A 26416-nucleotide genomic window follows, 5' to 3' on the forward strand; every position below is an offset into this window, starting at 1 on the left:
TGTCTTCAGTTTGCGGGACGTTTTGCACAGCATTCAAATGGCTGACACGTTTTTCCTCATCTAACTTTATTTGTGTTTGCAAAGGGAATATTCTTTGCTGTAGCTGATTTTATGTAACAAAGAATATGTCACAATAATAAAGCATTTTATTAGAAAAGAAAAACCCCGACTGATTCAATGTTCAAGTGGGTGCAAAAAAGTCCAACACATGCGCCATGGTGACTTAAACTCCACTTCCCATGAGTCTTCACTGACGTGGGAAAGGGAAGCTGTGACGAAAAGCAGCTAGTTGGCTTTGATTAATTTTTTATATTATCAAATGATTATCTTGCGTTGTTTGCTGGCAAAACACCACGGGAAGTCGGGAACTTTTTGTCGTCACCCGTAAGTTGTTTAATTTGGACGGCGCGTTATTGTCAAAAAAATTGAATCATTCAAAATGTGTTCGATTTTGAATTAGCAAAGCCAGCTAACTGTCCATGTTAGCTTGATAAATAGAAGGCGGCGACAGTATATGATATTCGCTTTCTGTTTATTGTGACTGTTTTACCATTTGAGCCATGTTGTATTTTGCTGTTAAAATTCGTCGTCGGCACCCATTGAAAAGCGCGAGGGTTTGTGTTGACGCTATTTTATTTTTTTTAAATACAACTATCAATTGTGAAATGTGACTTAAAGGGCGTCATTTTTCGCATTGCATCTCGAGTTACGTGGTTTAGCTACTGACAACAAATTTGTTATGCCCTTCCCGATCAATTTCCTTGTGCACGTTGTTTGCCTGTCTTTACTTTGACATTTTGCCTCTGAGCACTTGTTTCTGACATTTTTTTATTCCGACAGAAACGTCGAGTCGTTGCAAGACTACAAAAAGAAGGATGTTAAACCTACCAACCGTACTTTAAGATCGACAAGAGAAACAATCTGATGAAAGTTAATTGCAGCGTTACTTTGTAAGTAGAAATCAGTGCAGTAGCGTTCGTGTTGCTGACTCGTAATTTACCCAGCGAATGAAAAGCTTAATAATAGCAGAGTGAGTCTATTTTATGCTTGAATATTTTACTTGATGTTTGTGACAAATGGTGTAGTTATTGTTTGAGAACATTAATTTCAAGTTTGAGAGCGTTTATGAGTTGAGTGATATTTTATAATTTCCCAATTGTTTTTTTGCAGCCGTCATGGAAGAAAAGGCAAATGGCTCTGTTGACACCAAAAGGTACAATGTCAGATTACTGAGAAGAGTATCCCTATTATGGTTACAGTCAGACTTGTGGATAGAGTTGCCAAAAACTATATTCAAAAGAGTGCTGTTCCTTTAGAATATTCTAACTCCGGAAAACGTAAAACCTGGTCTCCCAAATAATTACTACCAGAGTAAGGTCAAGTGTTCATTGGAAAAATCAAGCACGGTTTAAGTAATGAGTAACTTCAATTTTATTTTATTTAATTTTAAATAGCACATGAATGTCAAATAGATTGGAATATGAAAAAGAACTTGCAAATTCACATCTTGCCAAACAAAGACTTGCCAGGCAGAGCTTCTTGATTAAATAATTATATGTATGATTTGATTATATTTAACTTAAAGAGGTGGATTAGCCAATTACCAGAGTCATGTGACAGAAGTGTCTAAGACAAAGAAAAATAGATTGTGCATGTAATGTTGTACTGTATCCATAGTTAAAAAATACTAAAATTAATGATTAGAAAGTGGAGAGAGGCAAGAGGTAAATAGAAGTGAAATTGGCCTGTCCCAGATATTTTCAAGACCACAAAAGTTGGGGGGTGGGGGGGGATGGTTAAGTGATCACTTGGTCAGACCACAGTAACCTTTGTTTGCATAGTTTTGCACTGTTAGAACTTGTTTTTTTTTGCAGGTAATGCTGTACACACACACACACACACACACTTCCTGTGTTTGTGTAATGTATTTCAAAACAGACTGAAATAACACTACAAATCTAATGTTAAATGTAAACACTTACACAGGATGATCAGTCTTCTTTAGCTGCTTGTGAAACATTGTGCTCGCATGCTGCACTCGCTCACATCCTGTGATTTCCCCCCGCCACTCCATCCAGAAGCCCAAGTAATGCCCTTGCGTACCACGCCGAGTACTAGATCGCATCAGAAATCTCAGCGAGAATGGGGCGTGCAGTAGTCAGAAAGAAGACTTGCATCTCACTAACGTATAGGTAGCTTTTTTTTTTTTTTAACAGCAACCCCGAGTTTTCCATTGATGGACGTTTGCACCTTACTGTACTCAATGATGCTGCGTTTGGCTGCGTGTTTTTAAAACTATGCTAAGTCTAGAATCTTATTATGAATAATACACTGTCTCCGCAGCCCAGTGGAGAACGGCCAGCTTCCAGATCCAGCCAACTGGGCCGTTGCTGATGTCGTCAATTACTTTAAAGCAACAGGGTTTGAGGAGCAAGCCACAGCATTCCAAGATCAGGTTGACCTCCCTACGCGCCTTCATTTTGACTTTAAGGCAACTAACGTGGGTGGCAATGGCAATAACATTGATTCACTTCTTGACAGGAAATCGATGGCAAGGCACTGCTCCTGATGACACGTAATGACGTGTTGACGGGCCTGTCCATAAAGCTGGGCCCAGCTCTGAAGATCTACGAGTATCACGTGAAGCCACTGCAAACACAACACCTAAAGAGCAACGCCTGTTAGCACGTCACCAGGAGCTCGCTACTCCACCGCTTCAGTGACAATCGTCAACTCCCAACCAGCTGTCCGTTGGCAGAGACTGCTCTGGCCGCATGGCACCTTATAACAGGATCAATTTCAATATGTTTTTAGAAACATAGGTGGCACCTATGGGGTCTCATGAGCTGTTTACCTTTTTAGCTGTTCTTATGTCTGCTGCTTCAGATTTGTATTTTATATTTTATTCTTCGTGTTTTATTTAAGACAAGAATCCTTGTTAATGACGGTGTAAAAGAAGTGTGATTTGTTTGTGTGAATTGTGCTATATGTGTACGTGTGTATGTCATGAACCAGTGATGGTTTTAAAAACGGTATTTGTACATAAGATGATATATGATTTAAAACACCGGAACACTTTGACACGGCAGAAAGTACAGATGTGGTACTGTAAAATTTGCCTGGAAAAAAAAGATGTATATGCTCTATACTGCGCAACTGAGTCCATGCATTACCATTCTGCTGCAAATATGAAGTATTATACTTTTCCCAGATAAAACAAGCCTTGCTTGTTTTTTGGGGAAATAGAAATATGTGTATAATGATGATAATCCTACTACCTGTGGTGCTTCAACTTGGTCGAAAAGACAACTAATCAGGTGTGTGTGTGCGTGTGTGTGTTTAACCATGTGCAACACTGGAATTTGAATATTTCACTCAAAGACTTGCAATAAAGGGTGCTCTTTTCTCACCAAAGAACAACACCTGTTTATTGGTGATTGGTACTGAGACTAAGGTGCTATGTGCATCATCGATGTTGCTATAGCATAATTATTCTGTATTTGCACTTGTGTCTTCACAGCCTGGCGTGCTTCCTACGCACTGTCCCTGTGATGTTTCCTGACGGGTTGTCCACCGGAAGAAGAACCTGTGACAGTAAGAAAAACATTTCCGTTAAGTCAATAAATTACATCACAATTAACCATAACTAAACTTACTTCGGCCTTGTTCTCAATGCCCATTTTTGTCATGTCGATGTTGAAGTAGTGGTTGTTGGGCATGATGATCTCAATTTCATCCACCTGTAAATCAGCGCACACATTAGCTAGGATGCATTAACTGACCGTAGCTCTTTGATTTCCTACATACAGCTACACGCCTCACTAAATGGCAACAGAACCATGCGCTTTCTCATCGCCAAACAACAAAGAAAGGTTATGATAACATGCAATATCAGAATCTGGTTTATTGCTAAGAAGGGGAATGCAGCAAAAGCAAGGAATTGGCCTTCATGATTTCGATTGTGTGAATGAATTTAAAATTAAAACAAAAGAAAGAGAAAATCCGCAACTGAAAATACTGCATTCAAATAGAGGTAATACTGTAACACAAAACACTGCCACTAATGTATAATGAATGTGAAATGGCTAAGCATATGCAAAGAGTAATTCTGTAAATACAACCCTGTGACAGCGGTATTCTTAATGGGTGGTGTGTCCATAGGATGAAGTTCTGGCCTTACCTCAGGAGCCCGAGTGAGGACGAGGACTTGTGTATCATACAGTGTCTTCTGCACAGAGGGTGAGAACTCTCCCTGATCAAAGGGGCCTGCAAATGTCTCAATAATTGTGTCTTTGACGCATTTCCTACCAGAACAAGGATGAATTTAGATGAAACATTGCAGCGTTGTCATCGTTGCTACCACACAAGTGTGTAAGGCTAATGAATTGGATTTTGTCATTACCATACAGTGTCAAAGTTGACATCTTGAACCTTGTTGTAGCGCCACTTGGCACAGACAGTGGTACAGAAACACCTGTCCGTGGCCTCTTGGAGTGTGGTGAAGCGGTCTCGGAGGAAACCCACGAAACCGGACTGAGTAGTTTTCAATACCTTCATGTCCTTGAGTCCACCATGGATCACCGGAATGCCTGAGTAAGGGACAGAGAGAGTGTGTGCGGAGTGCCAACCACACAAACAGACAATACAACAGAAAGGTGATTGCAGTACCGTGCAAATGTTGTTCGATTTCACAGAATCGGATGGTTTCCGGGTTGTAAATGAAGGCGTGAGCATGTTCCACTCCATTCTGAAACAGGAAATTAAAAAACATGAGCAGTGGTCATACATTGACCAGTGACAAATGTCCGAGGTGTACCTCGCCTCTTGGCCAAAGTCAGCTTCGATGAGCTCCTACTCACCCATGGCACTAATGAAGACAAGCGCTGTACAATAATGGAAGTTTTTTCCATAGACCAATAACATGAACGTGGGGTTGCATTGGCCAAGCTGTGTGCATGGGACTGAAAAGTCTCGCCAGACAAGTTTTAAATCTGGGTTTGCGCAGTATTGGATTGTTGTTACCCAATATCTTAATGTTCTCTTTTGCGAGCTTTTCCAGTTTATTTCGCATTCCTGTTAATTACAATGGAAATAGTACAACTCCCAACCTCACTCAATGATATCTTTGAATGTTTTCTAACCGTACCCAAGTACAGTGTCGAATTGTTGAACTAAAATTACATGACTGGCCATAGAAGGTTGTTATTTAACCACAGCATTTTCGATTATGTCCATGTTCAAAACTATACCCAGAACGGTCCCAAAGTCCTTGATCTGGAAAGGCTCAAGTTAATGTGTGTTTTTTGATGTTACAAGAGTTACTCAGTGTTGAAAAAAGACTATGGCTTAGGATCATGATCAAAACAGAATGACATCCTTTGTTAAGCTTGGTCTATTTTTTTTACCTTTTCCAGCCTTTTCCATGGTGCCTCCTCCATGTAAACCTTGACCCGCAACACGTGGTTGAAAGAGGTCAGGAAATGGTGACAAAGATCCAAAGAAAACTGCTCAATGGTCTTCACCTGAACACAAAATACAGTGTGAGGTAGGAGAGCGATATACCAGTACACACATTTTGTGCCTGACAATTCCTCGCAAACTCTAATACTTCATAATCAGATGTACTCTACTATGACAAAACTGTGTAATTGTATCTACAGTATGTAATACAGAATGCCACGACAAAAAGATCAAACACAGTATTACTACAGTGTGGTACAACTGGTACAAAACTCACCAAATTCTACAGGTGTGTACATCTTGGCGAAAATTCACATTTGATAGAGGTTGTGGTTCTAGGTTTTCCCCCAATCTCACCTGCATCCCCAAAAACTGCATTCCAAAGGGGTGGGGGGGAGACATTCCCCCCTCACCCCCCCTTTTTTTTTACGTTCAACCCCCAAGGCCAGTTTCGCTTGTCAGTTTGCAACTTTGAATTCAGTTTGTTTGCCAAAACATGAGTAGATCCACAAATGGCAAGAAAGCATGACCAAATACACATAGGAAGTCTGCTACTTTGGGTTGAAGCAGTCATTTTGGCCATTCTCAGGGTTTTTTCAAGATAGAATTGACCCTGGGAATCTTTCCAATCACGACTAAATCTGCACCACATGAAGCAGAAAGATAATTGCAAAGGAATACATTATCAATCTGGCACATTTCCCAACTTTGGTTCATTGATATGCCTCATTGCACAGCCTTAAGTCAGGACATTGGTAATTTTTTTGCATTTTGGGGCAACTGGAAGTACTTCAGCATAATTAGCATTACATATAGTCACACTCAACAATTATACACCTTGACCTGATTGTTTTTTTTTAATTATAAGATAAAAATAAAAACAATTTAGTAGTGTGATGAATTCTGGTCAAAGGCTTTATTTGGATACTGTACTCCTCACTGTGTATGGATTGTGGTGGTCGTGCGGTACAACCTACCCCATTCAATTTGGCCAAGGCATGGACAGTGTTCTTGATTGTGTCAGTTGGGATGATGTCCGAGTTGTCTCCGGTGAGATATTCTTTGCGGGACTTGAGAGTGAGCTGCACATCTGCCTTGAGCTCGATGACGTCGTGGTGGCCCCACTGTCTCCTGATGCATAACACTTTCACCGTGTTCTTGCCGTAGCCCGTCCGCACAAATTCGACGTTCTGCCATATGTGAACGACAGCTGTCATTGAGCGTATCTGCTGTAAGGCTGAAGCAGTATGACACTGAAGATTCTTTTAACAGGAACAACAACAACAACAATAGATTGAAAGCAGGCAGACAATCATTCTGGCAGGAGTATCTAATATTGGCCTGTGTACTAAATTATTACCTGATTGGAACCACTCGCCATATTGTCTTCTGCTCAACTGATCCTCAAGCAATGGCCCCATAAAAAAAAAAGTTGCCTGACAGGTAGAGCAGGATTTGTAGAGTGGGAGGTTCCACATCAGCCCGTGGCCATTGGAGCAATTTTGAATCTGAGCCCAACTGTACTGTACAAATACTGTAAATACATGATTTTATTTATTTATTTAGTTAGTTAATGTTTTGGCCTGACATTAAGAAACAAGGCAAGGTCCAGAACTCTGAAACACTGCCTCCACACTTTTTAATCACGGGTGCGTCTGCAAAATCTCCAAATAGTTGAGTTAGACTAAGTAATTATTTAAATCACCTTCCTTTTATATAGATTGTATTATACACTTTGTACAAATAGTAATGTAAAAATTCTTTTGAAATCATGTTTAAGCACGTCTACAAAACGAAGTGTTCAATGTTATATTTGTGTAAAATCCAGTTTGTATAAATTTGTATCACAATTCTAGCTACTGTGATTTGTGCTAACACTTTGTTAAAAGTCAAAACTTTTAAATGTTCTGCAGCTAATCTTCACATCAAACGTTTTGGGAAATTTACCAGACAGTTTCCAACCCCAAAGCACCGTATGATACTTAAATGCATAAACAATTGGAAGATGCCCAATGGGATACATTGTCATCAACAGCCAAGCTCTCTTTTAGAAAAAAAATCATAAATACTGTACTAATGAAGTGTTGTAAACACCTCCCAGAGTGTTAAAACTATGACAGACTCAGCCAAAACACTGTCATGGGACTCTATCGCATCACTTCCTTTTTTGCATTGTGACTGTGCACTGACCACTTTCAAAATGGGTACTCAATGGTCATCGATACAGAAGAGGTTGAAACTTGTTTTTTGGGGTCCACTCAGCTGTCGTCACCTACAGATCTCAATGGCCTTGGCATTAAGTGTTTTTGTACTTTTGGCTTTCACTGTGTGTGATGCTGCTATTTCCTGTCAGAATGAAGCTGGCGAGCCTGTCGACTGGTGAGCTGATTTATGCATTTAGACAAGAATAATAAACGTCACTGTATTCTGATTGATACGTTTCATGTTTTACATGTCTGCAACCTTTTGGCATGCGTTCACTGTCTGATCTGCTGCAGGTTCATCATCTACAAGCTGCCAACACACAAAATTGGTGAAGTGGGTAGTGGGGTGAACTACATGTACCTGGACCCCTCACTTGAGACCTGGCAACTTAGTAAATTCATGATTAACAGTAGTCAAGGAGCCATTGGAAACACCCTCAGCCAGCTTTACAGCAAAGCCATTGTGAACAAGGTGATGCTTGTAATTATCTCGTTCTCCTGCAATATCCACTCGAATACCACTTTTATATCTTGGAGGAAGCTTTGTTTTTTTTTTTTCAACAGGAAACTGTAGCTTCTGCTGTAAAGTGGCACCTCTTTGTACTGTTTGCTTTCAGCATAATTGTGCACGTTATCAGTGTCTGTAATGAAATACTGCATCTGAATTTATCGACGGTGTATAAGCAGGATTTGCACTTATATTTTGATAATCTGAAAGTGTGTTGTATTTTCCTCAGACTAGCAACGCTGCTTATGCCCTCTACAATGATTCACCACCTGTCCTCAAATACCTCAGAGGATATGGACACACCAAAGGTACAGTAGTCAAGAATCTATGATCTTCTGGGGCGAATGTCCGAGTGGGTGCTGTTCAATAGGTGATGTTAATGCCTCTAAATGTTGCCTCATCATAACTACATACAACTGCAGTAGCATGTATCACTTTGAGGATTATTGTATCCCAGTCGTGTTAATAGGGTTCTAAATGTAGTTCAGGGGTAATTTACTGTATTTACTCGACCGTGTGGACTATAGGTTCAGGAATTTTGTTCTACCGTGCTGAACATACAGTAACTGATTCGATGATGACTCGTTTTATTTCGTCTGACTTTTTTGAGGGGATTCTTTTTCCAAATGGTTCATCTTTTTGCCTTATCTTTTCATGCCACTCGAGGTAGCCTCATAATGCTGTTGCAATACACTAGAGGGATCTGTGATGTGAAGTACCAGAATGCGGCACCCATTTTGCATTCAACAAGCAGCAGACTCATAAAACAGGTGTTATTTCAGAGGTATTGATGAATTTGTGAAAGTGTCGGGGCAATTGCATGTCTTTTACAGTTTTTCTGAATGTATAGGGATAAAGGTGTAATTGGTAGTTATGGATCATTCAAACACTGTCATCTCCAGAGTTTGCAAAGCATCAAAATGTGGTTGTTTTGAAGCCATTCATGTCCATGCATCCATCCACTTTCTGTATTTACCAATTATGCGCTTTTGTCATTATTGTCGTCAAGAAGTGTATTTCAGTGGGCCTCATTCAAGGTACATGGCACACTGTTTTATTTCCTGTTAGATTTTCTAACGTTAATGTTTGAATATGTTTTCGTTACCCTAGCTAAATGTTGAGCTATTTGGCTTGTTACCTAACCAGCTGTAACATCAGCTGTTTTTTAACCTCTAAAATTGTAGTGTTTTGATTTGCAAGACAAAAGGCTGTTTTCATAAGTGGTGCATACAAAATGACCATATTGTTGTCAGCCATGTGATTATTAATGTGATCTTTACATTCCAATGCAAATTTGAAACAGGTTATCACAGATACCAGTGCTACAATAAAGTATGCTGGAACAACCACTTCCCTGAGGTCACTGCAGGACATGCAGTCATCAGCCTGGACTGGACCAACATGGCCGATAGACAGTATATTATGCAAGGCCAGAGGGGAATTTTAGACCAGGCTACTGTGTGTACCTGAGCCACAAAATTAAACTGGTCAACCGGACTGGACTAATGGCTCTGCCCTTGGGAATGTAACTTTAAACACAATAAACATTCAACCCTGTCAGTGTTGAATGGCTTTTCTTATATTCCTATGTCATTCATTCATTCATTCATTCATTTTCCGAACCGCTTTAAAATTTGGGGGCTGCTTGGATTTATTTTAGTGGTGCTTAAGCAACCTCAAAATGGGCGAGACATGCTATGGTTGACACATTTGGATGAAAGGTTTGCTTCCTGTGCGTGTTTATGATCTGTACCTATGTTTAGAGTTGTCTTTTTTCTGCCTTCCAACAGGATTACTGCTATTTGACTTACACCAGGGCTTCTGGCTGTCCCACAGCATCCCCCATTTCCCTTCATTCCCAGAGATGGGTTACCTCTACCCATCCTCTGGCAAAGTCAACGGGCAGACAGCTTTGTGTGTGAGCCTCCACTATGACCAGTTCCTCCATATCAGTGAGTGATCCCTGAACAAGGAGAAGGCCTTCTCTTGTCTACAATGCAAAACAATGAATCCACAAACGCACACACATACACACACAGGTTCAGTCAGTTGTAAATAAATACATTAAATTTGTAAAAACATTTTCACCACACCCGATGTGTGTGCAAAGTTTGGTGGGTTTTCACTCATGTTTAGGTCTTCAAAAATGTGAATCATTACAGAGGATAATAATAATGTCTACAGAAAGTAAATCACATTGATATGTGGTATGTTTATTGATTATGGCCAATTAAAACTTTTGAGATTTTTTTTCCTAATGCTGGGTATCTCTGATTTTCCCCAATGACAGCACAGCATCTGGTGTATCTTTTCCCACGGTTTTACAACTGCTCTGTCCCCTCCGCATTTGCTACCAAACTGCCTCAGCTGGCCCAGTTATGTGCTGGCCATAGGCCAGAAGCGCCTTCTAATAAGAAAATGGACCAGCTCGTCTCCCGACAGGGAGAGATGTTTTTCACTTTTGCCAAATCTGAACGTTTTGTGGATGGTAAGTTAATTTTATTGGTCGGTTTTATGTACATTTTATTTCTTTCGCACACTAAAAACAGAGAACTGCGGCTCTTTGTTTTGGGGTTTTTTGTTGATGTTTGTTTCACCTCTTATATACATGTGGATGCAATTGTTTGTACCCCTCAAACATTCAGTCTGGATAAGGCACTCTTCAAACGTGAGAATGTATTATTTCTTATTATTGCTAATATTATTTTAGATAATACAGTTAGACCACAAAAATAAAACAATGCCTGGTTTTCAATTTGTCAATTTCAATCTATTATTATTGATCGTCGTAGCTGTCTCCTTATTTAACAGTGGGGTACCAACAATTTGTTCACATGTAAGAATTATCAGTGCCCCACGATCAAGTGCAGAAACGCTATCGCCATACTACAGATAGAGTCAACCTCACCCTGCCCTTGCAACGCTAAGATATCAAAGGCACCATTCGCGACCAAATGTGTTGTCATCATTAAGTCGATGTTTTTTGTAGTTTTCAAATGTTAGTGTCAAATGCATTCATTATAAAATGAATGCAATTTCTAACACATGAGCTTTTTAAACGGTCTTAATCGAATCATGCTGTGCCATATACTGTACAGTTAGGGGTTCGGAAAATTTTGAGGGGAAAATGGGGTGGGGAAACTGAATTAATTTCTGACTGTCCTTCATCCAGACATCTACACTGGCTGGGTGGCTCAGGTACTGAATGCGAACTTGCTGGTCGAGACCTGGCAGAGACAGGGCCATGACCTGCCTTCCAATTGCTCCCTGCCCAATCATGTCATGAACATAAAGAGGATCCGTCTTCCCGGATCCGTCCCATTCCATTCTAAGTACGATCACTCTAAGTGGTGCATATCGTGGGCTTATCAGAAGCACTTGACCTGCTTGGGAGACCTGAACAGGGAGGTATCACAAATGTGGCGCGGTGGGGGGCTACTGTGCTCCTACAACACTTTGATTTACAAGGCTTTCAGGCAGGTGGTGGACTGGTACATTGGATGCTGAGCTTTGTATTCTTTTGATTGTTATCGAACAGGTGTTACTCAAGATGCCATTGATGGTCTGTTCGAATTATGACCTACCGGTTAATCTCACTTTCCTGCTGTTGAGCTTGCTCTGTGAATTGATCGATTGATTTTTAATATTGTTTTGAAATGAAGGAAAATTCTCTCAAGGGTGTGACGTCTTGGGTTCACGCAGTTGTGGTATTAAGCTGAATATTGCTATATTGTGGTTGCTAGCTCCCCCATTGTCGACATTGCATTTTTTGTTTTGTTTTGTTTTTGTGACAAACTGAGTCAAGAGCGCACCTGCTGTTTCCAGTCAGTAGTGCACTATATTTTGCCTCTTTTGCTTCAAAATGTGAATCATCAATGATCAATTCAATCAACAGTGTATTTAACAATGAATAATAAATGATGATTAAGCCTATCCCGTACAGTCATATACTTTTTCATGCATGTTTTAGCAAGGAATCTGAAGTGTGTATGTCTTTGAACACTTCGACGTTGGTTATTAATTTGCCTTACGTGACAAAAATAGTTTTCTGGGAGGCCAATTGGTGGGTCATCAGGCGGTGAGAGGCTCACATGTCACTGTCACATAAAAGGTCAACTTGATTACAGTGTTGTACAGGAGAGTGCAAAAATAGGTATACAGTAGTAACTTTGTCTTTTTATTTTATTTATCTTTTTGTTTTATTTCTTAAATACTTGAAAATATATTTTAAAAAAGATTACAATTAAAAATAATTTAAATATATTTTAAAAAAGATACTACTGTATGCCTACTTTTTCGCACCGCCTCTGTATTATTTGAATATCAAATTTATTGAAACTGGTTCCCCCAGTTAATTCGATGTATGCCTATTTTTTTCACCGCCCCTGTATTATTTGAATACAGGTATCTAATTTTGTGAAACTGATTCTCCCGGTTCATTCGGGTTTTTTTACGTCCTCCTCGCCACTAGGGGGGTGTATGTGTTCAACAAGTGAGCAAATCATGTGAACCGGAAATGAAGAACGGAAGCAGCAAGAGCCACGCACGTGAAGTAGGACACTCGTCGTCTTCATAAACACTGCTGGAAGAGGATGGATATCGCCGAAGTTCCCGTGACGCAGAAAGGTAAAGGCAAGAAAAAGAAGAATAAAAGTGATAAGACAAAGACCACAGAACAATCAGCCAAGATGGAAACCGACGTGGAGGTGAAAGAAGAGAAAACAGAGGAGCCCGTCAGTTTCCCTCCGGCGTTCAGCTTATCAGACATCAAGAATAAACAGCGACGACACTTAATGTTTTTGAAACTAAAGCAGGATAAAAGAAAGGTAAAGTCCTGAACATGACTCCATCGCTTGTTATCACATCACCGGTTTTCAAGCAGGCCTTGACAATTATGATAAATAGATTTCCCATGAGGGAAAAGAACGTACAAGTAACGTGAACGCTGTATCTTTTCAAGATTGCTGTTACGTAAGAATAATGACTCGGGTAAAACTAGACAAAATGCTGTTGTGACGCGTGAATCGATGAGTAAGACTTGGCCAATTGTCCAGTAACTAAATATAACACTCCATGAGGATGGGTGAAGCTGTATGTTGAAGTTCTATCACCCTTTGATTAATAACATTGCCGGTTATCTTTTAGTTACCTAAGTGCTAATATGTTTTTGTCTTTGTATTTCAGCAAAAAATGGAGCTCAAGAAAAAGAGGAAAAGACAAGAAAAAATATTGGGTAGCAAGGTGAGTTTCAGCTTCTTTTATTATTGTTGTTGAATAATAATTATTCCGTGTTTGAGGGTTTATAATGTTGCTTGGGGGGGGGGGGGGAGAAGAAAAAAATGTGCTCGTAGTAGTAAAAGCTTATTACGTACTTCGAATTATTTCACAAAACAGCATTAATGCTTAGTAATGTAGTTTATTTGGAAATTAACCTTTGCACAAAACGTATTCTGTTTTTTTGTGTGAAGTAATTAAGTGTTCATAGCAGAGCTGTATGTTGCTCAGAATTGTTATTGAAATTGGGAAATGGGTGTTTAAATGTGTAGGGATGAAATGTTTTTAAAGAATGTACATAAATTTAAACAAGTGGTAATAGTAAGGTAATTGATGTTTGGTGCTATTTTTAATTCTGTCTTTTGAAGGCCCCACCTAAGCAAGTTCCGAAGACGATAGAAAACCAGCGAGTACATGACGAAACGACAGTTGATCCGGAAGATGAAGAGGTGTCGTCATGATTCTTTTAGTCATCTCTTGATAGGCAATAGGATGAATTTGGCTTCATTCCTGTCGTTTTGAGTCTCGTCTAGGTTGCGTTCGATGAGGCAACAGATGAATTTTCTGCCTACTTCAACGGGCTGACGAACCCCAAAGTGCTTATCACAACGTCGGACAGACCCAGGGGGGTGAGCGCAAATTGGTGCTTTGTTTGAACACCAATTTTGTGTTTCAAACGCTGAATGATACTCCCGTGTTTCTCACAGAGGACGGTGAAGTTCTGCAGACAGTTGGCCACTGTGATCCCAAACGCTCACGTCTACTATAGAAGAGGCTTGGCCCTCAAGAGGATCATTCCCCAATGTGTCGCCAGAGACTTCACTTACCTCATCGTCATCAACGAGGACCGCAAAGTGCCAAGTATCCTCTCTGCGGAGCGACGTTCCTAACGCATGCGCTTTTTATTAGAAAAGGGCAAAGAATCCAGACTGCTAAGACCCAGCCCTTCTTTTACACAAGATCAAACATTGATAATTGTCATTTCTGCAATTTGTTTCCCCTTTGCTACTGCATTAAGGCCAGCAAGAATGAAGTTGCCGTTTTTCCATGTTCATATTCCCGTTTTGTCAACAATGTCACATATATGTAAAACTTCAACAAAACGCCGTCATAAAAACACATTACAGTTTAACCGTTGTTAGTGCGTAAGCATTCCCTGGAGAACCAGAAGATAAAAACGGTATTCCATGTGTCTAATGTAGCTCTTTTCAGCTTTCTTAACTCCAGCTTTAAGATGGCTTGGTTCTTTGTCACCTGCCTGAAGGGCCCACTGCACACTTCAAGGTCAGCAGTGTTCGACTACGGAAGGAGATGAAGGCAAGTGGTTTATATTTCAGCGTTTCAGGCGGTAATATCGTCTGGACTGCATAGCGCACTCAAGGCCCGGGGGCCAGATGCGGCCCCCCGCGAAGCCAAATCAAGTGTCTTTTGTGAAAATCTGTTCAGAAATTTTCACGTGTAGATTATGCAAACATTTTGTTACCCCGTTTACACTCACTTGAGCAATTATTTAACAATCTATTATAGTTGACTGATTTCAAAACTAGTAATCTATTTATCTGTTGTGTACAAGTAATAATGCGATAAGACAATGAAACATTTTTGTGGTTTCACTGTCCTAACGGCCCTCTGAGGGAAGACATAACTTCAAAGTGGCCCGTGACAAAAATGAGTTTGACACCCCTGGCATAAGGACTTGATACAAATCGTAGAAATTTTTTTTAATCGTTTGTAAAATTATCGTGTTCTTCTTGGCCAAATTGCTTGATGGTTCTATTATTGTGGCTATTGTTGGGCGCAATTGGGGAGTGTGTATTTTCCCAACACGATTGTGCTGTTTTGTGACCACAGCGACGAGGTAAGGAGCCAACAGAGCACACCCCTGAGGTGATTTTGAACAACTTCACCACACGTTTGGGCCACAGCATTGGCCGGATGTTTGCTGCTCTTTTCCCTCAAAACCCCCAGTTTGTGGGTCGGCAAGTGGCCACCTTCCACAACCAGAGAGACTTCATCTTTTTCCGATTTCACAGGTGAGCATCTGATGAGAAAGTACACATCCAGTCATCAAGGCCGCTTTGCCAATGATTATTGTGTATGATCAAGATACATCTTCAAGAATGAGAAGAAGGCCGGCATTCAGGAATTGGGTCCTCGTTTTACTCTGAAACTTCGCTCTCTGCAGAAAGGCACCTTTGATTCGAAGTTTGGCGAGTATGAGTGGGTCCTCAAGGTGAGAGCATCTTCATTTCATCTCATTAGTACAGACCACATCAACTATGGCAGTTCCCTGCTTCCACCTTTTTATACAGTTAACGTAACGCCTACCTTTATGCTCCTGTCTCACTCAATGAAACAAAGCAACATTTTTTTAAACATTACCATCTTCATTGCCGGTATTCATTTACTGTTTCATTGTTTATTGTATGATTTATTTTTGCTCCATGTACACCACTTCATATACTACAAACGCTGGTTGTTTGAAAGTTAAATCAAGTTATCAGTCAAATCAAATGCCTGTGGAATATCTATGATAACTTTTATTCCTAATAAACAAGGGTGCACATAAAAATGTAGTTGCGCTTCACAAATGAGCGCTAGACATTATTGTTCGGCCTTATCACTAATGTTTTCCTTCTGTTTGTAGCGCCATGAAATGGATGCCTGCAGGCGTAAATTTCAACTGTGAAGGGAAAATCATCTCTCCTGTAATTATGCAAACACCCTTGTTAATCCCACAGTTTGCGGTTTCATTCAAAATGACTATACTGTATTGTGCTTATTGTGGATCTTGAGACTTTGTATCAGTTCGTCTAGTTCACAAACCCAGTACAGAAAAAAACAGATTTTGTTGTTTGTGCTTTTAAACACACAACAAGGTGTGATGATATTTTACAAATGTTCAGACCCTTTTGAAAAGGCGTATTACATTACATTGGGTCATTTCCCTCGTGATTAATAAAGTATGTATCTGTCTTGTGTATTACAAATGTTTATAACTCCTTTGTGAGACAGCACGTGCTGCTGTTGTATACTGTACATTTGTTAGACTCACATGAACAATCATAAATACAGATTTGGAGATAAGTGTTGTGGTGAGTTCTGATTTATGTTGGTTGCAAAATATTTTTATAAATATAATTGTTGGAGACCAAGAGCTAAATGTGTTTATTCTTCGCCAGCCATGACAACTGTACAGTAAACGACATGTATTGTGTGTGTGTGTGGGGGGGGGGGGTATGGTTAAATTTGGTTAATTTTTTTAGTACAGAAGACTCTCAATTGATGATGCTCACAACCCAGTGACATTGAGGTTACAACCTGCAAGGCAATTGAAGTATCTCACTGACCTAGAGGTACTCACATTTATTTATTTTTATATGATGGTTTTACATTTATGGCTGAGGTGTCTTCCATCCAAATATTTACTGTAATTATGACATTTCAAAGTTATGTATGACGTAAGAATACGAGGTCACGAAGCCCAAGAGGAGGGCCTCTTGTGTAATTGTTCTAATGACCATTTTTCATTTGCTTTATATTTCTAGGCTAGACCTATTTTTCATGCAAATATTTACCGTAATAACGACTTGACTGACCTTGCTAAGATTGCGCTTGGCTATAACATTTGGAACTGATGTTATCACCGTAAACCAAGTAAATTGGTGTTAATCGTGTGAAAAAAATGGCTTGTAAGCACCTGGAGATGTTTACTGGTGAATCTTTTACAAATGTAAAAAAAAAAAAAAGTAAGTTGCAATTTTCCCGAACACTCCTGAGGCGATTCGAGTCTATCTCCACGAGGTACCACACCCCGAAGACCTGTAGAAAGATCGCAAACGTGAATACGTACTTGGAAAAACATTATTCCATGTTGAAAGAAGGCAGAGTGGGACTTACAAGGGCGAAGGCGTCGCTGTTATAGGAAGGAGCAGACTTTCTGCGGTCTGAACGGGTTGTTACTGGACGACATACCGGTTAGCAGTGGGTCATGCTGGGCGTTCTGAAGACAAAACTGCTGCATGTCAGCCGCGGCTAGGGATACCTGACGAGAACCAAAACTGGATATTAAGTAATCAGCGTCAGAACAACGGAATCTGTAGTCGAAGCGAAACAAGAACCCGAGAAACTCCCCTGCAACTTCCGTTCGGCTCCGTTTTTACCTTTACTCGGTTTATTCCCGCTTCAAAACGAAGTTGTTGGACAATTTTCTTCATCGCTACGATGCTGGATGGCCCCGACATTGTTTATTCTGTATTGATCGGTTTTAGTGTCGGAAAATTTGGTTAAATTTAGTTCCAAAAACTTGTTGACAACCGAGCGACGAATACACTTCCGGTTATTGTTGGGAGGCGTACTTTTAGTGGTGCCTTCAGAGTTTTACATTTTTGTTAGAATTGCCACAACCGTCGTTGACAAAAACACCGGAAATAATTCATCATTGACAAAAATTGTCGTTCGGTATGTGTAATCTGTCGTTAGATTTATGTCACTATGATAATCTTTTTTTGTCCCAAAGAAGGTTATAGTACACGTCTAAATTGATTACTGAAATTGCATACATGAGTGAACGCCACACTTGGAAATGGGACGACAGTTGCTGCCTCTGGTGGTAGAAATAGCGACAGGATTTCCCGGAGTACTAATCTCACCAATCCTGTGTTAAATGCGTGTTTACAAAGTCTTAGTGAATAATTAGGACGTCAATTAAGAGATGCGCAGTATTTACTGTTGCATTAATGATCCATTTAAAACTGGTGAAGCCTCAACCAGCCACAACCAGTGTGGTGGGAAGCACATTACGACTACAGTACTGTACTTCGTTGTTGTACTTAAGTAGAACTTTCAGTTATCTGTATTTACCCCAGAGTATTTATTTTTCTGACGTATTTTTACGTTTACTCACAGTATTGAAAATCATACAGTGGATTAAAAAGACAATTTTTTTGTGATGAATAAAAACATTGAAACCAAATGGAATAATTTCAAAAATTTTCCCCACCACTAATTTGACCTTTAACCCCCAATGTGGGATCGCAGGTGTATCTTTTCTGCTTGGTTACATTGGTATCGCAATTTGCAGAGATGAGGTTTACATTTCACAGGGGTGGGCTCCTATTATTGTTGTGCAAATACATTCATCCAGCCATTATCTGGTCCATTTAGCTTCATGAGGCTCGCAGCCGTGCTGGAGCACTATCCAACATCTATGGGATGATCTGAAGAGGGCTGTGTTTTTGTAAAGTGGCCATACAGATAGACTCCTGCTCAAAAGACTGAGTGCGCCAACAAAGTATTAGTTAGAATTTAATTATGAAACCAGATTAATGTAAATTGTTGTTGTTTTTCTAATTACTCTCCTTAAAAGAGTTTCCTTTTGAGTTGTGCGGGTTATACAGTAGGTCCAATTAATGGTGATAAAACTTTGAAATTAATTATCTTAGTCTCATCTTTTACAACAAAATCTGGCATTTGAATAGGGGTTTGTCGACTTTTTATGGCCATTGTATCTGTGTTTTCTTCTCCTTACTTTGTCAAAATAGTCCTGTACTTTATTTTACTTAAATAAAAGCATCTATCTAAGCAGTACTCCTACTTTAGTACAGAGAGTGTAGCTACTTTCGCTACCTCTGCAACCAAAGCAACCAATGCTGGCACCCTCATAAAAGACTCTTGAGTATGTGTGGAGCCAATATTGCGTCAAGTCATCTCACAACTGTCCACGCCTCCGCCGGCTCAAACGGCGCGTCACCAAAACGCGGCATTTCTTTGTGCGAGAAGCACGCATGTGCATGACTGGACTGATGAAGATGGAGCTGTCATGTGAATCTGCTTATGCCGCGGATAGGAGACCAATCAGTTGCAAGGTATGTTCACAATGCATGAAAGACAAATGATCACTGACTGCACTCTGGAGCACTGTTTCATTGTTTGGTGTGTGTGTGTTCAGTTCGTGGAGCTCCATGTTCTCTATGTGCCGGACGACCAGTGGAATGTGAAGCTGAACAAAGTTCCTGCAGAAGCCACGGAGAGTTTCATATCCGCAGGCTTCATCAGGTCACATTTGTTGTTTTTGTTTTCATGGACTCAAGAGAAAATTTGTCAAATGAAAGCATCCACAAATACTCTTGATGGTTACATGTTGTATTTTCTTTTATTATTCAGCTGTGAAATCTAATGAATTCCATCTCCCAAAAGAGGCAGCAACATTCCTGAACAAATGTGGACAGGGGCATCACAATTTTAATTGTCACATTGCTTTTTATCAAATTAACTATGAAACATGCCACAAGGATTCTAATGGTTGTTACTGAACATCACCAAACCCAATCCAGTCCATCAAAGTGTTAAAAACTCTGACTTTTACAATTGACTTATTTTTCATCTTTCAACTTGACTATGGGCGGCCCGGTAGTCCAGTGGTTAGCACGTCGGCTTCACAGTGCAGAGGTACCGGGTTCGATTCCAGCTCCGGCCTCCCTGTGTGGAGTTTGCATGTTCTCCCCGGGCCTGCGTGGGTTTTCTCCGGGTGCTCCGGTTTCCTCCCACATTCCAAAAATATGCATGGCAGGCTGATTGAACACTCTAAATTGTCCCTCGTTGTGAGTGCGAATGGTTGTTCGTCTCTGTGTGCCCTGCGATTGGCTGGCAACCGATTCAGTGTGTCCCCCGCCTACTGCCCGGAGACGGCTGGGATAGGCTCCAGCACCCACCGCGACCCTAGTGAGGATCAAGCGGTTAGGAAGATGGATGAATGATGAATGAACTTGACTATGAAAACTGCAAAAGCAGTTTGCTGTCGCTTGTTTTGAGATATAGTGAAAAGTCAGGGGGCAGAATAAACAATGTCAGTATTTTGAGTTTAAGAAAAAAGGTTAGGAGAATCAAGTAAAAATATTATGTTTGTTTAAAAAAAATCCCACACATTAAGAGTAAAAATGATGGTAGGTATCAAAATATTGCAGGCAGGTGGAAAAAAAAGATTTTGTCACAATTTGGTGGGGTGATTTTATTCTGTTCTCACCCTCTATTTCCCTGTGTGCATTTCCGGGCCTACTGCTGCAGGAGACATTAATGCCAAATGCTATGTTTTGTTGTATTTCCAATTCACTAAAACATACGTTTAAAAAAATAATTTCAGCTTCAAAAAATGTGCAACTTTTCTATATGGAACCCAGACTAATGTGGTTATTGTCGGTCCCATGTGTGTGCTGTAAAACAAATGCTGCAAATTTAGAGTTTACCCTGAGGTCACCCTGAAAGCTCTGAGGAGTGAACTGGGGGAGCTTCTGGGCACAGAGAGGAGCTTGGACAAATTCTCCTTCCTGAAGTGTGTGGGCCGCAGCTTGGCTCTGGTGAGTCCAGATGATGTAATATGACGTAACGGCAGTTACAGTTGCCAATCAGTCTGCTTTTGGGGCCGAACATCTTTTTTAAACATTTGCTTTTGTCTGTTGCGTGTCAGGTTAAAAGCAAGCAGGAGAAGGATTTGAAAGCGAAAACGTTCGCCCCACCCTATGTATGTATAACACGAGTCATGTACATATTTTTGCCTTTTTAACAATCCCTGATCATGATTATTACCTCTGCACATGACGAAATTTAACAACATCTGTCCACCATCAGTTCACGTGGTTACCTCAGTCTTTAATTTTTTTCCATTTGTTATTGCTGGTATTTTGCCAAATTTATTTTTCCCCCAAATCCATTTGAAATTGAGTTTTAGAGCATTCGAAAAAATAAATATATGAAGATGTGTGTTGTCGACTTGGCAAAGTACAGTAATAATAAATGTTGTAATGCCAAACTAATTTTAAAAAATGTTAAAATAACAATCAAGAAAAAAATGTTAATTTCCTTCTGTTCTCCTAAATTTGGTTATTACTATCTTTGTGATTCCAGACTGCCCAGCCGGAGCTTTACCTGCTGCCCACAGTGGAGAACGAGAGCAGCCTTTCCTCCAATTTGCTCAGCCCAGACACCAGCAGCAGTTCCTTGGACCCGCCAACCTACTACCCCCTCAAGACATGGAGCTCGCCAGCCGAGCCGAAAGAGCCTTTGAAGTTCCCCCACATCGCCCAGTCTTCCCACCAGCTTGTTCCCACCTCGAGCTTGGAGGAGGAGGAGGAAGACGATGAGGAAGAGCAGGGTTACAGCTCCTCAGTGGGAGGACATGGTGGAGAGGAGGAGCGGGGTCTCTCTGGCAGTAAGATCGAGAGGCACGAGAGGGGGCATCATGACCAGAGAAAGTCCAACAATCAAGCTCATAATAAAGGTGAAAAGAAATTTTCTTCTTTGACATTTGTAGTAAGGACTCAAGGCAATGTTTTGGTACTTTTGTGGAAGCCTATTAGAGTGCCAGCATGGTGGACGGCACAATGGTGGTCGACTGGTTAGCACGTCGACCTCACAGTGCAGAGGTACCAGGTTCAATTCCAGCTCCGGCCTTCCTGTGCAGAGCTTGCATGGTCTCCCCATGTACCCTCGTGAATTTTCTCCGGGTACTCCAGTTTCCGCCCACATTACAAAAACATGCTTAATGGAAGCCTCGAAATTGTCCCTTGGTGTGAGTGTGAGCATAGATGGTTGTTCGTCTGTGTGTTCCCTGCGATTGGCTGGTGGTGGTCCCCTGCCGAATACCTGAAAACAACTGGGATACGCTCCAGCACACCCATGACCCTTGTGAGGATAAGCGGATTAGATAATGCATGGATCGATGAGTGGATGGATGATACATTTCTCAATGCATTTATAAAGGATCCACCAAATGGTTTCAACAATCCAACCCCCCACGCCCCAAAAAAGCACATACTGTGATTTTTAGCACAGGTTCAAAGGGCTCTTGTGCATAAATACCATTAAAGGACAGCACAAAACTGCTGCACAGCAAACAAGTGCAATAATTCATTTTGAGCATTTCTTCCCCTCCAAAATTAACTACTCAAAATTCCAATGTTATTCACATAATGTTTGTCCTGCATGTCATTTTAATCAGCATATATATATATATATATATATATATGACAATGGGGAACAGTCGATGAGGCGCTGGAAGAGGGACCATCATGGGAGGACAAGCCCCTACACGGGATGTACCACCGGACCATAAGTGAAGTGGCCGATCTCAAGAAGTCCTATCAGTGGCTAGAGAGGGCTGGTCTGAAGGACAGCACAGAGGCACTCATCCTGGCTGCTCAGGAGCAGGCCCTGAGCACCAGAGCCATCGAGGCCCAGATATACCACACCAGACAAGACCCAAGGTGTAGGTTGTGCAAAGAGGCACCTGAGACGATCCAACACATAACTGCAGGGTGTAAGATGCTGGCAGGGAAAGCCTACATGGAACGCCATAACCAGGTGGCTGGCATAGTCTACCGAAACATCTGTGCGGAGTATGGACTGGAAGGTCAAAATGGGAAATACCTCCGAAGGTGGTGGAGAATGAAGGGCGAAGATCCTGTGGGACTTCCAGATCCAGACTGACAAGATGGTAATGGCGAACCAACCAGATATCGTGATCATAGATAAAGGGCAGAGGAAAGCCGTTGTCGTGGACGTAGCGGTCCCAAGTGATGGAAACATCAGGAAGAAGGAACATGAGACACTTGAGAAATACCAAGGGCTCAGAGAGGAGCTGGAGAGAGCCTGGAAGGTAAAGGTGACGGTCGTGCCTGTGGTGGTCGGAGCACTCGGGGCAGTGACCCCCAAACTAGATGAGTGGTTGCAACAGATCCCGGGAACAACATCGGACATCTCAGTCCAGAAATGTGCAGTGCTGGGAACAGCAAGGATACTGCGCAGAACCCTCAAGCTTCCTGGCCTCTGGTAGAGGACCCGAGCTGAATGAGGGACGGACACCACCTGATGGGGGGGTGAGACGAGGATTTTTTTTTACACATATATATAAATAGAGAGAGAGAGTATGATGTTGATTCTGGCTAATTTTATCCTTGTTTATATTCATTTTTTTCATTCCAACTGTTGGACAATGGTAATCAAAATGAGTTATACATTTGCTCCCCAAAAATATAGAGAAAAGAGATGCGCACAGTAAATCCTTGATATGCACTATGTGTAAAGGCGCCTTGGCTCAGGTGCAGGAGCATCCTCAGGAGAATGAAACAACATGCAGAAAGAAGAAACGTTACCCGCAAGGAAGCAGAGTGGCCAAAGATTCCGGAGCTGCGGAGTGGGTGGAGGATGAAGAATCAGACAGGCAGTGAGCTGAGCTCCCACTTCACTGTGCACTCTGAACCTTTTCTCGAGAGACTTGAGACACATGTCCTTTTCTTCTGTCCGCAGGCTCGGGAAATCACGTGATGTGCACACATTTCAGTCTCTCGGGATGAAAACAACGAATGGGGTACAGTTTGAAATGCAGCTTTTAAAACAGGATGTTCTGTGCACACAAATGTGTGAAAATCCATTGTTTCCATTTGTTTGTGAAGGTGACAGAGAGCCCGGTTGTGTTATCCCGACCCATCCGCTGCACCTCTCCCCCTCCTGGTCTTGACCTTACCATGACAACCCACAAGCCCATTGTTTCCGCCTTCATCCCGACTAATAGTAAACCATCCCGTCAGGAAAACGGCTCACGTGAGGATTATGACCTCGCATTTGAAACAATGTTTGTCTCCTCCAGGAGAAGAGCTCATCGAGGAAATCAATATGGTGAAGGAGGAAAGGAAGCAACTAGAGTGGAAAAGGCAGGAGTTGCTCAGGAAAGGGAAAGATTTGTTGGCCCAGAACAGACACCGCAGGAACCAAGGTGGTGGAAATTTTAAGAAGATAATCCCAATGAAACAAACTTTCAAAGTCTATCAAGTTTCTTGATTTAGTGTGGCCTCAGTGGAATGTAAACAATGACCCAAATCAGTTTGATGAGCATGTTGAATTGAGGGTTTTCTTTTTTTTAATGCCATAAAATAATCAACTGCTTTTGGGACTTGCTGAAAGTCGTAACAGCAGCAAAGCCAAATAATCTGATTTCTCATTGTATGTTTTTGAATAAAATATTAAAATCAAACAAACTAATATTTACAATATCAAATATTTTCAATTATGCATACAAATTAGTTAGTTTCACATTTAGAATAACATCTAAATTCAATACTGTATGCGATGACATCAACAAAAATATTATAATTTGATGGTGTGATTTTTACAAATTAAAAAATATATATCAAATAATTTATTTTATAAATAATATATGTACTTGCAAATATTTATCTATAATAAGTTAATTATTTACCATTGCAGAGTAAAAAAAGTGTTAGATAAAATGTTTTGTTTTTCATTACAATTGTATTAATTTTGATTATTTACAAAAAAAGATGATAAATATAATAAAAGTGGCCCCAGTTTTAATATTTAGCGGTAACTTTGCGGCCCTGTTTGTGCCCTGAGGAATCCCTTTCATACGAAGACCTTTTCAGAGCATTAAGATTTGCAAGGCTATGAGTCTAAAATACTATTTGTTACTTTGCCAAAGGTTGACTTCAATAAGAACAGGTTAAAATGCTCTGACTGTATACCTGGAATTTTTTTTGTTTTTTGTTTTACTCCCCCCCACCCCCCCCTGATTTCTCAAGCCCGTGACAGTTGGAAAAAAAAGTACTTTGATACCAAGAAGGCCACTGCACCTTTGGAAGATGCACTGAGAAATGTGCGGCAAGAACTGGAGACATTCTACAACAAACTCCTGCAACAACTCCATGCTAGAGATCACAGAAGTAAGCCGCAAAAGCAAGGAAGAGTCTCTGAAAAGGTCTGCACAAATTAATTGTGATCAATATTACATTGTTTACTACGTTCCTAAATTGGCAACATGTGTGTTTAGAATGAGCTCATCATTCAGATCCTGACAGAGAGCCACGCCATCGACAACCTGAAGAGGAAGGTGGAAGACGCCAAGATGAAGCTGCTGACGGAGATAAAGGTAAGTCTCAAAAGTAAAAGTCGGCCGTATGGTGAAACACCGGAGGTCCTTCACTAAACGTCTTGTCTTCCAACAAACACTGTTGTAGCTGAGGAAACAGGCTGCCACTGAACTGAGGGCACTGAAGGCGGAGCTGGCCCAGAAGAAGAGTCAGTCAGCCCATCAGGTGCCGGTGGCATCTCTGAGCTTTGTGAGCGACACGCGAGACAAAGCAAATATCCCAAAAAACTCCAACTGAGAAGGCCCTGAGATACAAATGTACCAGTTTCTCGAGGTACGAGCTGTCGTTCTGGTGATTTTATTGTTGTGATTATTTTTGGGGGAGCTTTGGGCTGCGAGCAAAAATTTAAGATCGAAACATTGACCAATTTCTCAGAAAAAGAGCCTTTGCATTATTGAATGCCACTACCGGCTGATGTTTACTGTCAAAGTTAACATTAAAGTTGAGAATTACACATTTAAACAACTATATAGCCTTTGCCTTACAACAGTTGATTTGGCTTGATGCTGACAAACAATACAAAACGCCATAGATTGGCGAACGAGTTCCGTTGGTGTTGCAGTGTTGTAACCCTTTAAGCAGCGGACATTTGAACACAAGCTGTGCATCAACACATGTAGACAGGCAATTTAAAAATATGCATATGTGCATTATCCTAAGCAAAAAAAAAAGACTAGCATTAGTGCAGTTTGCTATGTCAGTTGTGCCTTGTTTTTGTAGTATCCTAGCCCCAAAGTGGGCAAGGCATGCACACCAGAAGGAGCGGACCAACGAATCCAAGCTATAATCATGACACACAAACTGTTTTATTGTTTACATTAATTTAATGTTCTTATTAGTTTTTTTAATGAAGTATAGAGTGCTATTTTTCTTATTCACATTGTGTTGATCCGTTCCCTAACTCCACTCGTCATTTTCTTTCCCCACCAATTTGCATCCTTTTGTAACACTTGTTACTTGTTGTGGGTTTTTAAAACATCTGTCGAATGAAGAAACAGTCGTTATAAGCCATGTATCTCCTGTTTTTTCTT

At 40.8% G+C, this 26416-nt stretch overlaps 6 protein-coding genes across 9 annotated transcripts; 4 read left to right on the forward strand and 2 right to left on the reverse strand.

The window, feature by feature from the left end:
- Positions 1-226: 226 nt before the first annotated feature.
- Positions 227-3420, forward strand: samd13 (sterile alpha motif domain containing 13). 3 transcript variants are annotated; one of them, XM_052074667.1, is made up of 5 exons: positions 239-384; positions 841-950; positions 1171-1213; positions 2344-2455; positions 2542-3420. In XM_052074667.1, exons 3-5 carry the CDS (start codon positions 1176-1178, stop codon positions 2683-2685), a joined length of 294 nt encoding a protein of 97 aa, XP_051930627.1. In that variant the 5' UTR covers positions 239-384; positions 841-950; positions 1171-1175; the 3' UTR covers positions 2686-3420. The 3 variants fall into 3 exon arrangements, with proteins under 3 accessions (XP_051930629.1, XP_051930627.1, XP_051930628.1); XM_052074669.1 differs by lacking the exon at positions 1171-1213 and having other exon boundaries at positions 227-384; XM_052074668.1 differs by lacking the exon at positions 239-384 and having other exon boundaries at positions 841-1030.
- On the reverse strand, positions 1794-6952 carry uox (urate oxidase). 2 transcript variants are annotated; one of them, XM_052074646.1, is made up of 8 exons: positions 6821-6952; positions 6438-6650; positions 5406-5522; positions 4669-4747; positions 4403-4589; positions 4181-4304; positions 3657-3740; positions 1794-3586 (listed from the first exon to the last, which is right to left on the reverse strand). In XM_052074646.1, exons 1-8 carry the CDS (start codon positions 6839-6841, stop codon positions 3515-3517), a joined length of 897 nt encoding a protein of 298 aa, XP_051930606.1. In that variant the 5' UTR covers positions 6842-6952; the 3' UTR covers positions 1794-3514. The 2 variants fall into 2 exon arrangements, with proteins under 2 accessions (XP_051930606.1, XP_051930605.1); XM_052074645.1 differs by lacking the exon at positions 6821-6952 and having other exon boundaries at positions 6438-6778.
- A 331-nt stretch (positions 6953-7283) lies between these two features.
- dnase2b (deoxyribonuclease II beta) lies at positions 7284-12105 on the forward strand. The gene is made up of 6 exons (XM_052074604.1): positions 7284-7839; positions 7959-8136; positions 8402-8480; positions 9963-10124; positions 10463-10660; positions 11345-12105. The coding sequence occupies exons 1-6, from the start codon at positions 7574-7576 to the stop codon at positions 11677-11679; spliced, it is 1218 nt and encodes a 405-aa protein (XP_051930564.1). The 5' UTR covers positions 7284-7573; the 3' UTR covers positions 11680-12105.
- Positions 12106-12676: 571 nt separating this feature from the next.
- rpf1 (ribosome production factor 1 homolog) lies at positions 12677-16533 on the forward strand. The gene is made up of 9 exons (XM_052074634.1): positions 12677-12998; positions 13357-13413; positions 13815-13895; positions 13980-14075; positions 14154-14307; positions 14681-14763; positions 15298-15479; positions 15553-15679; positions 16094-16533. Exons 1-9 carry the CDS (start codon positions 12765-12767, stop codon positions 16133-16135), a joined length of 1056 nt encoding a protein of 351 aa, XP_051930594.1. The 5' UTR covers positions 12677-12764; the 3' UTR covers positions 16136-16533.
- A 151-nt stretch (positions 16534-16684) lies between these two features.
- LOC127606366 (guanine nucleotide-binding protein G(I)/G(S)/G(O) subunit gamma-5) lies at positions 16685-17812 on the reverse strand. The gene is made up of 3 exons (XM_052074670.1): positions 17610-17812; positions 17347-17491; positions 16685-17268 (listed from the first exon to the last, which is right to left on the reverse strand). Exons 1-2 carry the CDS (start codon positions 17688-17690, stop codon positions 17366-17368), a joined length of 207 nt encoding a protein of 68 aa, XP_051930630.1. The 5' UTR covers positions 17691-17812; the 3' UTR covers positions 16685-17268; positions 17347-17365.
- spata1 (spermatogenesis associated 1) lies at positions 17811-26396 on the forward strand. The gene is made up of 12 exons (XM_052074564.1): positions 17811-19313; positions 19397-19503; positions 20684-20801; positions 20912-20965; positions 21349-21721; positions 23527-23665; positions 23749-23809; positions 23895-24012; positions 24089-24214; positions 25038-25213; positions 25286-25384; positions 25473-26396. The coding sequence occupies exons 1-12, from the start codon at positions 19233-19235 to the stop codon at positions 25620-25622; spliced, it is 1602 nt and encodes a 533-aa protein (XP_051930524.1). The 5' UTR covers positions 17811-19232; the 3' UTR covers positions 25623-26396.
- Positions 26397-26416: the final 20 nt, after the last annotated feature.

Source organism: Hippocampus zosterae, chromosome 8 (assembly GCF_025434085.1).
Source record: "Hippocampus zosterae strain Florida chromosome 8, ASM2543408v3, whole genome shotgun sequence".
Lineage (NCBI taxonomy): Eukaryota > Metazoa > Chordata > Actinopteri > Syngnathiformes > Syngnathidae > Hippocampus > Hippocampus zosterae.

Bases quoted from the DNA above. Each gene is read 5' to 3' on its own strand.
- dnase2b (XM_052074604.1), top strand. From the start codon at position 7,574: ATGACAGACTCAGCCAAAACACTGTCATGGGACTCTATCGCATCACTT. The intron at 7,840-7,958 runs GTGAGCTGATTT...GATCTGCTGCAG, and splicing joins GCTGGCGAGCCTGTCGACTG to GTTCATCATCTACAAGCTGC. The intron at 8,481-9,962 runs GTACAGTAGTCA...GCCTTCCAACAG, and splicing joins AGGATATGGACACACCAAAG to GATTACTGCTATTTGACTTA.
- rpf1 (XM_052074634.1), top strand. From the start codon at position 12,765: ATGGATATCGCCGAAGTTCCCGTGACGCAGAAAGGTAAAGGCAAGAAA. The intron at 13,896-13,979 runs GTGTCGTCATGA...AGTCTCGTCTAG, and splicing joins TTGATCCGGAAGATGAAGAG to GTTGCGTTCGATGAGGCAAC. The intron at 15,480-15,552 runs GTGAGCATCTGA...TGTATGATCAAG, and splicing joins ATCTTTTTCCGATTTCACAG to ATACATCTTCAAGAATGAGA.
- LOC127606366 (XM_052074670.1), bottom strand. From the start codon at position 17,690: ATGTCGGGGCCATCCAGCATCGTAGCGATGAAGAAAATTGTCCAACAA. The intron at 17,492-17,609 runs GTAAAAACGGAG...GGTTCTCGTCAG, and splicing joins CGGGAATAAACCGAGTAAAG to GTATCCCTAGCCGCGGCTGA.
- uox (XM_052074645.1), bottom strand. From the start codon at position 6,677: ATGACAGCTGTCGTTCACATATGGCAGAACGTCGAATTTGTGCGGACG. The intron at 4,590-4,668 runs GTACTGCAATCA...TCCCTTACTCAG, and splicing joins AATCGAACAACATTTGCACG to GCATTCCGGTGATCCATGGT. The intron at 3,587-3,656 runs GTAAGTTTAGTT...TTACTGTCACAG, and splicing joins GCATTGAGAACAAGGCCGAA to GTTCTTCTTCCGGTGGACAA.
- spata1 (XM_052074564.1), top strand. From the start codon at position 19,233: ATGTGCATGACTGGACTGATGAAGATGGAGCTGTCATGTGAATCTGCT. The intron at 20,966-21,348 runs GTATGTATAACA...TTGTGATTCCAG, and splicing joins AAACGTTCGCCCCACCCTAT to ACTGCCCAGCCGGAGCTTTA. The intron at 25,214-25,285 runs GTCTGCACAAAT...ATGTGTGTTTAG, and splicing joins AAGGAAGAGTCTCTGAAAAG to AATGAGCTCATCATTCAGAT.
- samd13 (XM_052074667.1), top strand. From the start codon at position 1,176: ATGGAAGAAAAGGCAAATGGCTCTGTTGACACCAAAAG. The intron at 1,214-2,343 runs GTACAATGTCAG...CTGTCTCCGCAG, and splicing joins GGCTCTGTTGACACCAAAAG to CCCAGTGGAGAACGGCCAGC. The intron at 2,456-2,541 runs GTTGACCTCCCT...ACTTCTTGACAG, and splicing joins CCACAGCATTCCAAGATCAG to GAAATCGATGGCAAGGCACT.